The sequence below is a fragment of the Cricetulus griseus genome (assembly GCF_003668045.3).
Source record: "Cricetulus griseus strain 17A/GY chromosome 1 unlocalized genomic scaffold, alternate assembly CriGri-PICRH-1.0 chr1_1, whole genome shotgun sequence".
Classification (NCBI taxonomy): domain Eukaryota; kingdom Metazoa; phylum Chordata; class Mammalia; order Rodentia; family Cricetidae; genus Cricetulus; species Cricetulus griseus.
The window spans coordinates 8606400-8621019 of NW_023276807.1; the positions used below are offsets into that span (position 1 = coordinate 8606400).

The 14620-nt window shown below is 43.0% G+C and overlaps 1 protein-coding gene across 1 annotated transcript in view; it reads left to right on the forward strand.

Moving 5' to 3' along the window:
• Creg2 (cellular repressor of E1A stimulated genes 2) overlaps positions 1 to 7465 on the forward strand; it is a 33229-nt gene extending 25764 nt beyond the window's left edge. The window contains exons 3-4 of the mRNA XM_027386788.2: positions 5846 to 5959; positions 7318 to 7465. Of these exons, the coding sequence (XP_027242589.1) occupies positions 5846 to 5959; positions 7318 to 7465 (262 nt within the window). The remainder of the gene's footprint in view (positions 1 to 5845; positions 5960 to 7317) is intronic.
• The last annotated feature ends 7155 nt before the right edge of the window (positions 7466 to 14620 follow it).

Sequence of the window (14620 nt, forward strand, 5' to 3'; positions counted from 1 at the left end):
CTGTAAGTATCCTCCACATTGGTAGAGGTTGGGTCCCCAGAAAGTAGCACTACTTTGGAATGAGATAGAGAGCTCAGGAGGTGGGCCTAACTGGCACAAGTAGGCCGCTTGGGACAAGCCCCGGAAGGATGGCCCTTGTCCCTTCCTTCTCCTCTTGGAGCTCTCTGCCTGATGTCCATCTTAGGTGAACTCACTTGTTCCACCAGATGCTACCCATCAGGATATTCCTCTTCCCTTTGGGCCCACAGCAGAAGAAGTAGCAGACAGTGTGAGTGGTAACCTCTGAAGCCAGGAGACAAAACAAATCCACCCTCCTTTAAATTGCTTTTGCTCAGTGAAAAAAATTGTGGTAAAATCTATTCCGTGCTTTGGAAGCTCTTGGAACTGCTTTGCTAGAGGAATCTAGAAGTTTGGAAATACGCTCCAGAGACGCCAAAAAACACGGTGAGCAAAGCTAAGTAGGCGATTCTGCTTGAGCAGAATGCAGCAGCAAAACTGCTCATTTTGACATCAGGTAGGAGCAAGTAAGTACTCTATTGAGTAAGTAAGTAAGTACTCTATTGTGAGTACACTGGAGACGGTGTTACATTGTGACAGAGATCTGGTCTCCATTCTGTCCATTCCCTGACAATTTATGGGAGGCTTTTCAGCATCTGGGCTGTGTAGTGGGTTTTTCTGGATGGTTTTTAAAATAATGATTTATAATGAGATTTGAGAGCAAATAAAGAAAGATTAGGAAGATTTGAACAATTTGCTGTTTAGACAAGGAAAGAAGTGTTGTTCAAGTCTGGGTATAAAGAAAGCACCATTGCAGAACACATCAGCCCCAATAAAAACAGAAACTTGCTACTTTGCACCGGAACAATAGCAAAGATTCTTTAACGGCATCTGGAGAATTAGGCAGATGCCACCCATTTTAGGCCTAAAGATGTGAAGGAATAAACTTGTTTGGAAACTTGGCTTGGCGACAAGGACTCTGGAGCATTTTTCTGTTCAAAAAGGACCTCAGAGGAAGCTGTTTTCCTGGACTTCATTTCACTCTGTGGCCATATAGGCACTCAGAGACTACCAAGACATGGTCCAGGAAGGACTGGCTACTGCTAATCTGATAGTAGAACTTGACATTGTCTGCATGCATCCTGATTTTGCATGCATGCAATATGCAAAAATGATGGGGTCATGAAGCTTACACCAGGCTTCCAAGGACAGTTAAAAGGCCCGAAAATAGGGAGTGGGGCTGAAATCACTTCCAGCAACCCCAGAAAGGGCAATGAATAAAGCTTTGAGGGGGAACCCTAAGCCGCAATGGACACTTCGGACATTGGAGCCCCAAGTGTGAAACAACTGCTAGGGAAAACGACAGGCAGCAAATGGAAACACAAGAGAGAAACCTAGAAGGCTGCAAATGCCACAGCTGCAGAGTGGAGCTAACTTCACACCACCACATGCCCAGGGGCTGGATATGGGTTGGCAGGGTTTAATGTTTACCCAGCTAGGTTTTGGTCTTGCTTTCCTTACACCCCTCCTTTCTGTTCCCTGACTCTTCCTCTTTGAAGTGGGAATGTTTGCTTTGTGCCATTGTAGATTGAAAGTATGTAACTTGCCTTCTGAATTTACAGAGGCTAGCCCCTATGTTTGCCTTGAGTCTTAAAAGAAGCTTTGGGCTTGAACTTCTAAGGCATGCTAGAACCGTTCAGACTTTGGGGAATATTGGAGATGCATACTGCTACTAAGAGATGTCTGTGAGTCATTGGGGCCCAGGAGGAATGCATGGTTTGGATACAAAATACTCCCCATGGATTCATGTGTGAAAACTTGGTCCCCAGTTGACAGCATAATTTTGGTACCTGATGAAAACTCCAGAAGGTGGAGCATATAGATTAGAGGATATATTAGCCAGGGTTCTCTAGAGGGACAGAACTGATAGAATATAAATACACAGACACATGATATATATATATGAGAAAGAGAGAGTATTAGAGTAACTTACAGGTTGTGGTCCTGCTAGTCCAACAATGGCTGTCTACCAATGGAAGTTTCAAGAATCCAGCAGTTCAGTCCACGAGGCTGGATCTCTCAGCTGGTCTTCAGTATACACCAGAATCCCAAAGAAGAAATGGACTTGCCAATGAGATCAAGCAGGCAAAGAGATCAAGCTTCCTTCTTCTATATCCTTTATATAGGCTGCCAATAGAAGGTATTGTCCGGATTAAAACTATATCTCCTACCTCAAAAGATCAGGATTAAAATCGAGTCTTCCCATTTCAAATGATTTACCTAAGAAAAAAAAATTCCCCACAGGTGTACCCAGACACTTGGATTTTAGTTAATTCCAGATGTAGTCAGTCGGGTTGACAACCAAGAATAGCCACCACAGAGGAAGTAGATCACATGCCCTAGAAAGATATACCTTATTATTGTCCCTTTCTCCTGTTGCTTTCTGCTTCTCATCCACCATGAAGTGAGCAGCCCCTCCCTTCTCATGCTCCCAAATAGAGGGTTCAGCTCCCTTTGGACCCACAGTAATAGATAGCTCCATTGAAGCCAGACTGATACCTCTGAAGCCACAGACCAAAGAGAATCCTCCTCCATTAAGTTATTTTGCTCAGTGATGAAGAACTGACTGTGTGTATTTGAACTTCTAATAAATAACAAAAGTTTTTTCTTCCTGTGAGTATGGCCCAGGCAATTTTCATCTGAGAACCCTAATTAGGCTATTGCATGTTAAAGATATAGATATCTGGAGACAGGGAAGACTGAAAATGTGAGAGCATGGTTATAGATTAGTAAGAAAAAGACAAACCACTCAAGCCAACAGAAAAATATACAGGAAAAGAAAAAGCCAATGGGCAATAAACATAGAAATGTATATCATGTTTAACTTTATATACAATCAAGGAGATGCAACTATAACACTACTGAAACTTTCAGCTGGAAAAACTTTTATTGTATTAAAATCAGAGAGAATAAACAACTGCAAGGTCCTTCTTGCTTAGGATATAAATTGCAAAAGCACTTTGCAAACCCGAAGAGATCATGCCAACCAACGGCAGTTCTCAGATCTATGCCCGGGGAGTCACAGGCAGCAATAACCACCACAGAATCATTTGCAGCCAAATTAAATTGAAAATGGGGCAGCTAAAGTAGAATGAATAAATAAATGTGATAAATGTCCTTACCATCGACTACTATAGGCAAGGCAAAAGTAATTGGAGTAGAACTACCCACTGTCAACACGAATAAATCTTCAACATAAATCGAGTGGAGACCATCAAGTTGCAGGGTTATGATTTGATATATGCACACTGTGTTAAGTGCACAGGAAGCAAGATATTGCTTGATGGTACCTATAAATAATAAAATACAAAAACATGTCTAGATGTAAAACACTAAATTAAAGGTAGCTCCAAGAGGAGGAAAGAGTGTGGCATCGAAGTAATATAGGGGGCAGGGCTTCACTGCTTGTGTCTTCCTATAAAAAATGAAGAAGAAAAGGGCAAAGATTATGAAACTTCAAGGTCTGGCAAGGTTGCATGATGTGTATTATTAAAATAAGTCAAAAATGGTTACAGAATAGACAAAGGGAAGGGGGAGAAGTGGAGAGAAAGACAGACTGACACACACGGTGGGGGCAGGAAGGAGTGACTCCTAAGCCTTAGAGATTTGCTGACTGTCGGGACAGCCACACAGACACACTGTCTGGAACTGATTCTGCCTGAAGGAACACTTTTCAGGAACCAAGCAATGCCTTTCAAGGCTTGAGAAATACCGGAGTGGCCAGTCTTTCCTCCTGTCCTGAACATTCCAATGAACTGACAAAATTAAGTACCAGCCTGATATGCATCAGCTTCCAAGGGCTGAACTCAGGAGCGGCTCAGCGACTTTCCTCTCAGAGCTCTCTTTGCAGTTTTGCTGACTCTTGGTTTCTCAGTTTATAGCTCTATTTTAGACATAAATAAAACTGGGTTTGCTTTCTTTAACCCCATGATTTCTTGGCTTCAGTAGATCAGTATGCCATCACAAGGTGACACCCCTTCAACAATAAACACTCTAAGGAGATGATAGTGCCGAGTGTATTTAGTCATAGTTTTATGTGACACTGGAGTCTTCAGGTTGATGACTTGAAGGCCCCAGGTGAATTACCCAAATTTAGACTTAGATGGATGAAGTGTGGACGGGCAGGTAGAAAGTGACTGAGAAAAGCATCTGTGTGAGAATGGGCACAGTGGGGAGACAGCAGACTCTGCCTAGCTCATTTGTCTAGGCGTCTCTGGCCAGCATTCCTCTCTCCAGGGCATGGTGTGGGACTTTTCTTATGATCACACAAGCTGAAAATTTCTTTGTGGACATCTCCGACACAGAAAAGCAAGAGAAAGCTGAGATGCTCCCTTGGGGTCTTATGCCTCATTTGGGGGACGAGATGTCACAATGGGAACAACGTGCTGTGAAGATGCTGTCTGAGAACCTAGATGGACATTCCCGTATCTTCCCACAATGTCAGAAGTTATTGAATAACAGTAAATAACAAGTTACCTTCCTTTCTTTGGCTGCAGTTTCCCAAGCAATCCCAACTTCCCTTGATCACTGGCCCCTTGGCGAACACAGGTTCATTTATTCCAGTCTCAACTGGAAAAGTCGCAGGTCCTGCTTTGCATGTCACATAGTGATGTGATTGCATTTGTCTATATCCATACAGAAATATATGTAGGCTACAAAATGGATACCAAAGGGTTAAAGCAACCTCGTGAGAGGCAGAGGCAGAGGACCAGTACAGATACAGAGTCACTGCAGCTGGTAAGATATTAAGAAAGCCTGCTAAAGAGAGTCAGAGAGATGGCTCAGAGGTTAAGAGCACTGGCTGATCTTTCAGAACACCCAGGTTTGATTCCCAGCACCCACATAGTGGCTCACAGCCATCTGCAACCCAGTTCCAAGGGATCCAATGCCCTTTTCTGATTGGTACATAGATATCATGGAGGCAAAACCCTTGCACACATAAATAAAAGTATAAAAGACACCCAGTCAAAGTGTTGCTGGAGACACAAAGCCACAGGTCTTCCAGGTGAGCTGTGGGAGGGCCATGACATTGATTGAGTCAACTGCAGAGACAGAAAAAAGGAGGAAAGTCTACAAACATGGTCAGAACTGATGGACAGATGGACAAAGAGACAGCAGTTCAAGTATGCTGTCTTAAGCAGTGAGGATGGAGCTGAACCCCAGCCTCAGACACAGTCAGGAATTTCCTGAATGTGGGTTCCCCGAGACACACTTTGAGCTTTCAGCTAACATGGGGACACTGTCATGAAACATTAGATACCCTCCCCTCTCCATCTCAACGTTACCATTGTCTCTCAATATTGCCAAGCTGGGGACCAAGTCCATACCACACAGGCCAAACTACCACAGTAACAATCACGAATCGCCATTCCCATGGCATGAGGACCCTAGCCTAGAGTACTTCAGCTGTCCCCTAACTACCCTGGTGGCATCTAGCCTATGTACAAAGTGCACACTGCCTATGACAAAAAAAAATTATTTTTTTGGTTTTTCGAGACAGGGTTTCTCTGTGTAGCTTTGGAGCCTATCCTGGCATTCACTCTGGAGACCAGGCTGGCCTCGAACTCACAAAGATCCACCTGCCTTTGCCTCCCGAGTGCTGGGATTAAAGGCGTGTGCCACCAACGCCCAGCATGACAAAATATTTTACAGTGGTAACAGACAATATAAAAATCTGCAGTGGTATAGTCAGCAATGTGACTATTTTATGTGTTTGATGAAATCCTTGGTATTTCAGGCTCTTGTGTCACCACTGCCTTAACATGTGAACAATGTTCTTCCTGTGTAGAAAGAACATTGTCGACCCAGAAGACCCCCGATGTGCCCGGTTAACGCTCACTGGCCGGATGATCATGGTGCCGCCAGGGGAAGTAGAATTCGCCAAGCAAGCCATGTTTTCAAGGTATGAAGGTGCTTTAAGATTGGACTCCCTGAAGCTAGGTATGGTCGTGCATGTCTAGCATTTGGAGGGCCATGGCAGAAAGAGTCAGAATTTGAAGCCAGTCTGAACTGCGTAGTGAATCCAAGGCCAGCCTAACTAAGCTACATAGTGAGACCCTCTCTCTCTCTCTCTCTCTCTCTCTCTCTCTCTCTCTCTCTCTCTCTCACACACACACACACACACACACACACACACACACACACACACACACACAAAAAAAAAAAAAAAATTACAGTAAAAAATTGTTTCCCCCAAAGTAGACGAGAATGAATGGGATGTCAGAGATGGTAAAGAAATGGTACTTACTGGCCTGCTTCTTCTGGCTTGATCAATTGGCTTGCTTATACTCCCCAGAACCAACTCACAATGGGCTGGGCCCTTCCACATCAATCATTAATCAAGAAATTGCCCATAGGCCAGTCTGATGGAGGCATTTTTCTCCATGGAAGTTTCCTCTTCCCAGATGACCCCAGCCCTTGTCTAACTGGCAAAAACCAACCAGCCCATGTGCCTTGCAATGAGAGCAACTGAACCATTCTAGCCCCACCAGTGCCACGGATATGCTCAAGCATTTCTATGAAGACCATGATGGCATTTGTTTTGTTATAGATGTTCTTCTAGTTTGCTGTTGGTCTTTGACTTTCTTTAGATGTGAAGGAAATTTTTATTTTTATAAAATGTTAAAAAAAAATAGACCAACTATAGCCCCTGCCTCCAAAGATATTACCATGCATTTGGAAGGCAGGTATCAATATATCAGGGGGAAGTAGAGCTCCCTGTCCATGCTGCCTGGCTTTCAGCTTCCTGCAGAATTGGAAATCTCCCCATGAGGAGATGCATTTCACGGGCTCATCATTCTGTTACCTTTCATACGGAAACACACATGGTCTTTCTTGATGTTTCCCATCGGAAATCATCAGCTTCCATTGGACACTGGCTAGACTCGAATGCTATTTCAGTATGCACTTCCTGCTTGCTCCCCATACAGCCCTGTGATGAGTGAGCATCATCACCTTCACCCACCTGACAGGTGAGGAGATTACCATGGATACAGCATCAGTATCTGAACTCATCAACAATGGAACTGGGATTCACACCTCAGAGGCTGGCTCCAGAATGGAACTCTTAGTCACTCAGTTTAGAGATTATGGCTTCCTGCCTTACTAAGGCTCCCCCAGCCCCTGGTCCCCAGATCATCAGCTTCTACCTTTTGGGTGGTTGAACCCAAATCCAACCTAGAGGTGGGAGGCCGCTGGGACAGGCTGAAATACACCCACTGACGATTGCAGGTTCACTGGGCTCTCTCTTTGCCTCTTCAGGCATCCAGGGATGAGGAAGTGGCCCCGCCAGTATGAATGGTTCTTCATGAAGATGTGGGTAGAGCACGTCTGGCTCCAGAAATGGTATGGAGGTGTATCCGACATCCCAAGGGAGGAATACTTCAAAGCAGCTCCCAGAAAGGCCTGATGGTAACACAAAAGTCTTGGGCTTTGCATTAAAATGAAGACCTTTGAGACGAAGAAGCCAGACAGTCTCTGACTGCTGTCTCTGTTGAAGGGTACCCAGCCGCCCTGTCATCCTGCAGCAGGTGCAGAAAGAATGAACGGGGAACCTTGGGCTAGACTTCAGATTCATTGGAATGGTCCTTGGCAGATCTACCCTTTATGCAGGCACTTCACATAGAAAGATTTTGTTTATGCTATACTCAACCCTGACACGCCCATTTGGAAATCATGGTTGTCAAACTGGAAGTGGTGGTTGCTGTTCTTTTCTTTCAAAAACAAATAATGATGCGTATGCACCGTGTTATTGCCTTGTATCATGAGAACATTATGCTGCTTACTATCCAAAAGCAGTGCTCTGGTTGGAAGCTCATTGCTTTAAAAGAGCCCAATGTGCACCACATTACATTGCTGTGGGTTCAGGGCAAGGTGGAAGTCTTCCTGTCCGAAGGTTACTCACTACGCCACTAAATTACAGATGGATTTTCTAAAATGTACTTGTCACTTAGGGAGCCTTTTCCCCCATTTTAGTATAGCAGGTGGACTAAGAACATGCAGTTTTGTACCCGGCCTGTTCTGGGTGAGCTGACTGTTGATGAGAATAGGGTGGCTTGGGCATAGAGCTTCCCAGATTCCCACTTTCAATATTTCTGGTAGACAGTATCCCTCTGCCATTCATGAAATGTGACATCCAAAATAAGAAACACCTCTTTCTACATAATGCAGTGAAGACAGGAGAGAGAGGGCAATAGAGAAAGCAGAGGCAATGTGCAAGAGAAATAATTCTTCTGAGAGTCTGCTCACCTGTCATGTGGGCCAGACCCTCAACAGAAGTCACCTCAGTTAAGCCCTACCCAGTAAGATGTGTGTCCTCAGTGTCTCTTTCAGACAGGAAGACTGAGGCTCAGAGAGGGCCAGTCAGTATCCCAAGCTCAGATTCCTGAGTTCACTACACATGGTGGATGGGCTGCGACCTCCATGTTTTCCAATTTTAAAAATGAAAGAGTCACTGACATGCACAGGTAGTCATCAAGCCAGGACTGTGATTATAAAGGAGAATGACTAACTGCCTGAAGATCACGTGTTGCTGCTGGGGTGTCAGGAGCGCAGGGGTCACTGGTGAGGGTGTCAGGAATGCAGGGGTCATTTCTGGGGGTGTCAGGAGTGGAAGGGTTACTGCTGGGGTGTCAGGGGTTCAGGGGTCAATGCTGCCAGTGTCAGGAGTACAGGGGTCACTGCTGGGGGTGCCAGGAATTCAGGGTCCACTTCTGGGGTTCCAGGAGTGGAGGGATTACTGCTGGGGGTGCCAGGGGTTCAGGGATCACTGCTGGGGGTGTCAGAAGTGCATGCTTTAAAGTTTTTTAACAAATCATTTATAAGAGTTCCTGGTGTTTGGTAGATACTAGACTGAAACTGTGTAGATATATACCTGAGGCCTGATTGGACCAAATCACGAACCACCAGGGCCAGAAAGGATCTGACAGTATCTATGTTTTCTATCTTTCCATAATGGCTAGAAACTCTTTTTAGTATGTTATAGTTATGTTATATAACATAAAATTACACCACTAATGTAAAAAATACATTTTTTTTTTATTTTTGGCTTTTGGTTTTGCAAGACAGGGTTTCTCTGTGTAGCTTTGGAGCCTGTCCTGGTACTTGCTCTATAGATCAGACTGGCCTCAAACTCACTGAGATTTGACTGTCTCTGCCTCCCGAGTGCTGGGATTAAAGGTATGCACCACCCACCACCTGGTGAAAATATACACATTCTTAAAACAAATAATTTTGTCTAACAAAATAAGACAACAGAGTTGCTGTTGCCAAAATATATTTACATGCTTGTTACTAGAAACCCAGTAAGCTAACTCTTTTTATTATTTGTCTTAAGCCATTTCACAAGAGTTCCCAAACAATCATTATTTCTAATACATAGTCATAGGGTAGCTTTGCTAAAGGTGTTTTCTATTTCTAGAGCTTAAAATTATTGCTACTCCCAACTTAGAAGAAGAGGGGGTGGGTCTGGAGGAACAAAAACATATTAAAGGTACTCTGTGGTTCATCTCAGATAGCAATCCTCAAAGTGTCATTGTTTCCCAGACTGTCTTGCTGCTATCTTTTTTGTTAGCCTGTCTGATCAGGTTCCTTTTATGGAAGGTGCTTCAAAAGCTTTGAAGCACAGATTCCACTTAGAAACACCAAAGAGTGTTATCAGCTACTTATCAAAATGACAAGAAATGAGATCTGAGTTGGCCGGACAGCAGGAATAATGTCGAAAGCTCATGGACTTGAGACAGATGGGCCCTCTTCAAGCAAATGTGTCTTATCAAATCTCCAGGAATTTACATTGAGTTAAAATTTGTAAGACTGAATTAGAAGCTTTGGAAATGGCAGTCAGGCAAGAAAAGTTGAATGCATACAATTGGAAAGACATTATTATCTACACAGAAAATACTAAATAATCTACTTTTAAGAAGTCAACAAGCTTGGATTGGAGAGGTGAGTCAGAGGGTAAGAGCACTGGTTGCTCTTCCTGAAGTCCTGAGTTCAATTCCCAGCAACTACATGGTGGCTCACAACCATCTATGATGGGTTCTGGTGCCCCCTTCTGTCATGCAGGCAGATCACTGTATACATAACAAATAAATAAAATCTTTTTTTAAAGAAAGGAAAATGTTAACAAACCTAAAGAGCACAGGAAGGTCTCAGGATACAAGACCAGCACACAAAATTTGATCAAATTTCCATGTACTAAAAACAGACCAAATTAAAAGTAGGATAGCATATGCAGTCACTCCAAAGAAGGTTAAATATTTGGGGTATAAAGTTAAACTATGTGTAGAGTCTATATGATGAAAACAATTTTAATGCTAACAAAAGTAACCAAAGACTTAAACAAGTAAGATGTGCCATGTTCATGGATTGGAAGACACAAAATACAGTTGAGGTCAATTCTTTTAAACCCGGCTCTGGACTTAATGAACTTTCTCCAAAAACCTCAGCAAGATTTTAGTAAACATATGTAAGCTTACTATGAAAGTTGTATTCTAGAATAGGACTATAGCTCAGTGGCATAGCTTTGCCTAGAATGACAAAGCCCTGTGTGTAATCCCAAGCACCACATACACAAAGAAATATATTCCAAGGTTTGCAGTCTTTGAAAAAGCTTTAAAAATTCTTTTTAAAGGGGGGTAAGTAGGAGAAATTATTTGAATCAATGGGAAGTCACAGTGTATACCAATGGTATTAAAATCAGCTTGTTACTAATAGAATCATGGACACGTGGTTCCATGAGACAGAACAGAGAATCTAGAAATGAATCCAGTGTGCTGCACTGAATTTGTTTTTACAAAGGTACAGAGGTTTAACATAAGAGGACAGCCTTTAACAAACGTGATAGACACCCATAGTGAACTCCCTCTCTTCTCTCCCTCTCCCCCTCTCTCCCTCTGTCTCTCTGTCTCTGTCCCTGTCTCTCTAGATCTCTCTCCTGGAACAACTAGACATCATTTAATCTGGTGGCTGGTAACACAAATAGTATGTCTACACTAAGAACACTACTCAGCCATATAAAGGAGCTAATTATTGACACAAGCAGCAGCTTGAGAAATCTATAGGAAATTGTTCTAAGTGATTAAACAAGCCATGGGAGTGTTCACATTATATAATTCCATTCATGTAACATTCTGAATGTAAAATTTAAGAATGAATACTAGGTCGGGAAGGGGGCACAGAATGAGACGGGTGAACAAAACTTGAATGCAACTATAAGTGAATAACGACCGATTCTTATGGTGATAAAGTATCCATATCTTGAATGAAATCAATATTAAACTGGGGAAAGTGGGTAAAAAGAACATGGGACCTCTTTGTATTATTTCTTAAAAGTGCATCTGAATCTTTAGTTATCTACCACTATCTCAGCATCTACAATTGCCTCAGAGGAAGTATTTAATGGAAAGACTCCCTTAAGTTTTTTTAAATGCCATCTCACTTGTGAGTCCCTAACAAAATGAGGAACAAAATGAAGAGCTACATATGAAAATCTAGCGGAAAGGAGACATTTCTTTTGTTGATCACTAACATACACATTTGTGGAAACCATGTAACCCTTCTTTTAAAAGTGTTTTCTTTAGTGTATTTAATTTAGTGCTGAACACAAGTTACCAAGAACCTGATGGGTCTCAAGTACAGCCCAACGGGGCACTTGTTCAGCATGAAGCATGACTCCAGTGCCATGAAAAGGAAAACTGGGTGGATGTGCCTTGAAAATTTTCTGTGGGACACTTAGGTGAAATGGTGAAATGATTGTCTTCAAGTTTCTGATGTCCACATGTTGAGTAAGTGATAGGTATATATAAGTAATTGAGTTTGTAAATAGGCTTTCTCACTATATTGTCAGTAAACGGTAGCTTTCTGCTGATGAGACGTTGAAAGTAAACACAGACCCCTGTGTATTTGTCATGAAGCTAGTCCATTGTGAAATTCTGCTGCTGGTGGTGTCTACATACCCTGATGTATATTGACTCTTGGTGACTATATTGTTTTCGGATTGAAACATGTCCCTGAAATTGTCCCCCAAAGTCTTGTATTTCATGTTTCATAACATAGCTGTCACCAGTGAAATGTTTATTGATGATAAACTTCTCTAGAATAACCGACTGATTTGTTTTGATTGCGATAGCAAGTTGCTTATGGGAAACTTCATTGCGACTGTTGTGGTTTGTCTGCCCTGCGTAAGGCATGTGGAGCACAAAGTCTGTCTTCCACCAGGTATCTCGGCTTTGTCAAAGACTACTTCATTCCCAATATGGCTTCTGTGCTTGACTGTGCTATCCTAACTATGTCGGGATATTTATCCATATAGTCTTTTATATGTACTGTTATATACTAACACTATTAGATTCCTAAGAAAACAGAGGTTACTACAATGCATCTGCTGAAAACTGTCCAATAGAAAGAAAAATGTGAGCAGGTGACTTTTGTTAATACCTTTTTCCTGCTGAGACTGACCTTGCTGTCTTGCCCAGGCTTGTCTTGAACCCTTAGGCTCAAGCAATGCTCCACAGTAGGCAGAACCCTCACAGCTTGCCATGGATCCTGGCTGCTATGACTTCATGAGGCTCTAAGTTACGTGAACTCTACTTGCTGACTTGGAGGCACCATTGTAAATTCTGTAAATACAGTTTGAGAACCCATTCCTAACAGAGGGGCTGTTGGTAGTTGACTGCTCAGGAGGGAGAAACATTCATCTTCAGGGGCGGGGCCACTGGTTGTACCCACAGCCGAGCATATATGGGCATCATTTAGTGGGTTTTTCTTTTAACTAAACAAAAAGAGGAGGGCATGAAATTGAGAAGCAGACTTGAGGGTGGAAATCCCAGGGGAGATTAAAGGGGAAAACTGGAGTGGGGGAGAATATTCATTTGTAAACACATTCTAAATTGTCAAATAAAAAAATATATATAAATCGAAAGAAATGTTGTTATGCTGTTGTAACCACACTCTAGGCTTCCCATTCTTGAAATAGTTACCAGTTCTGTTGTTTTAATTGTGTGTCCATGTATGTACATGTGGCATACTCTTTATATAGACGTGTTAGTGTGTGCATTTGCATACATGTGTGCATGCATGTCTGTGAATGTGCAGGCCAGAGGTCAACGTCAGATGTTCTCCTTAAATGCTCTCCACCTTAAGTTTTTAAGTGTATGTGTGTGTGCACACGTGCATGTGCGTGTCTGTGTGTCTGTATGTGTATGCTGTATGTACATGTGTATGTGCTCATGTATACACACGGACATGTGCAAAGTGATTAAAGGAGGACAAGTGTCCCACTTTATCACTCTTTACCTTATTCCCCTGAGACAAAGTCTCTCCCTGAACCACAGCTAGACTGGCAGCTAAGTGATACTCCTATCTTAACCCCTTACAGAAAGGGGGTTACAAGCATGAGGTCTTGAGCATGGCCATGCCCAGATTTTTACATAGATGCTGGGGATTTGACCTCGAGTCATTGTGCTTGCAATAACGAACACTTTTAGTAACTGTGCCATTAACCTGACCACCCTCCCCCCTCCATTTTATTTTTAAGACAAGAGTGTCTCAATAAACCTGGAACTTACTGATTTGGCTAGGCTCGTCACCCAATGAGTTCCAGGATTCTGCCATTACTGGGGTGCCAGGCAGTGTGCCACCATAACCTACTCTTACAAGGAAGCTGGAGATTTGAACCCAGGTCCTCATGTTTATGTGCTGGGCACTCTACTGAGCCATCTCTTCAGCTTCTGCATTTACTGTTTTTAACCTAACCATTATTCCTACAGTCCAGGACTCTTTACAAACCCAGATGGATTGTCTCCTCCTCACCTCTTCCTCAGCCCCCAGTCCCTTGGCCGCACCTTGGAGCAGGCTATCTCCAGAACTGATCTCCCGCTGTCTGTGTGTCCAGACTCTTCCTTCTCTCCACCCAACCCTTGTTTTCCTGTAGCCCTTCAGTATCTTCTCCCGACACACCTATTCAGAAAGGTTATTGACAGGAGAACATGAACATGTCTACAGTGGAGAGCAAGTCAATGACCCTGCCCTCAAGACAATCATTTTATAAACACTAAGTAGGCCTCAGCCTGTGGACATCAAACTCCATCAGTTCAGCCTGCATCCTCAGTATCTGCTGCTCCCAGGCTTACTACGGGTAACACTCTCTATCCCTGGATAACTTCTGTATTTATCTCTCTGCTGAATTGTATTCACAAGGACTGGCTCTCATTTTAAACCTGAGGTTCACATCTTTGACTGGGCATGCCCTTCAGCAGATTCCCAAGAGAGCAGCCGCCATTTCTCCTCCTGTGGAATGGCTCTATGTATAGGCAGAGCAAAGATAGTTATATGAGGGATGGGAACGGGGACAGGAGATAAGGGGGAGATATGGGGAGATTCTGGGGGTCTTCTGACTGTTTCTAAGAGTGGGTAATGGGCCATATAATGGAAAGTATTAAAGATGAAAATGCAGAGGAGCACTGACAAGCATTAAGAATTAGCTTGTAAATGAGCAAAAGAGTTATAACTGAGGACTCAGGCAATGGCACACTAGGAGTGAGTAAAGAAGGAAGATGCTTTTACT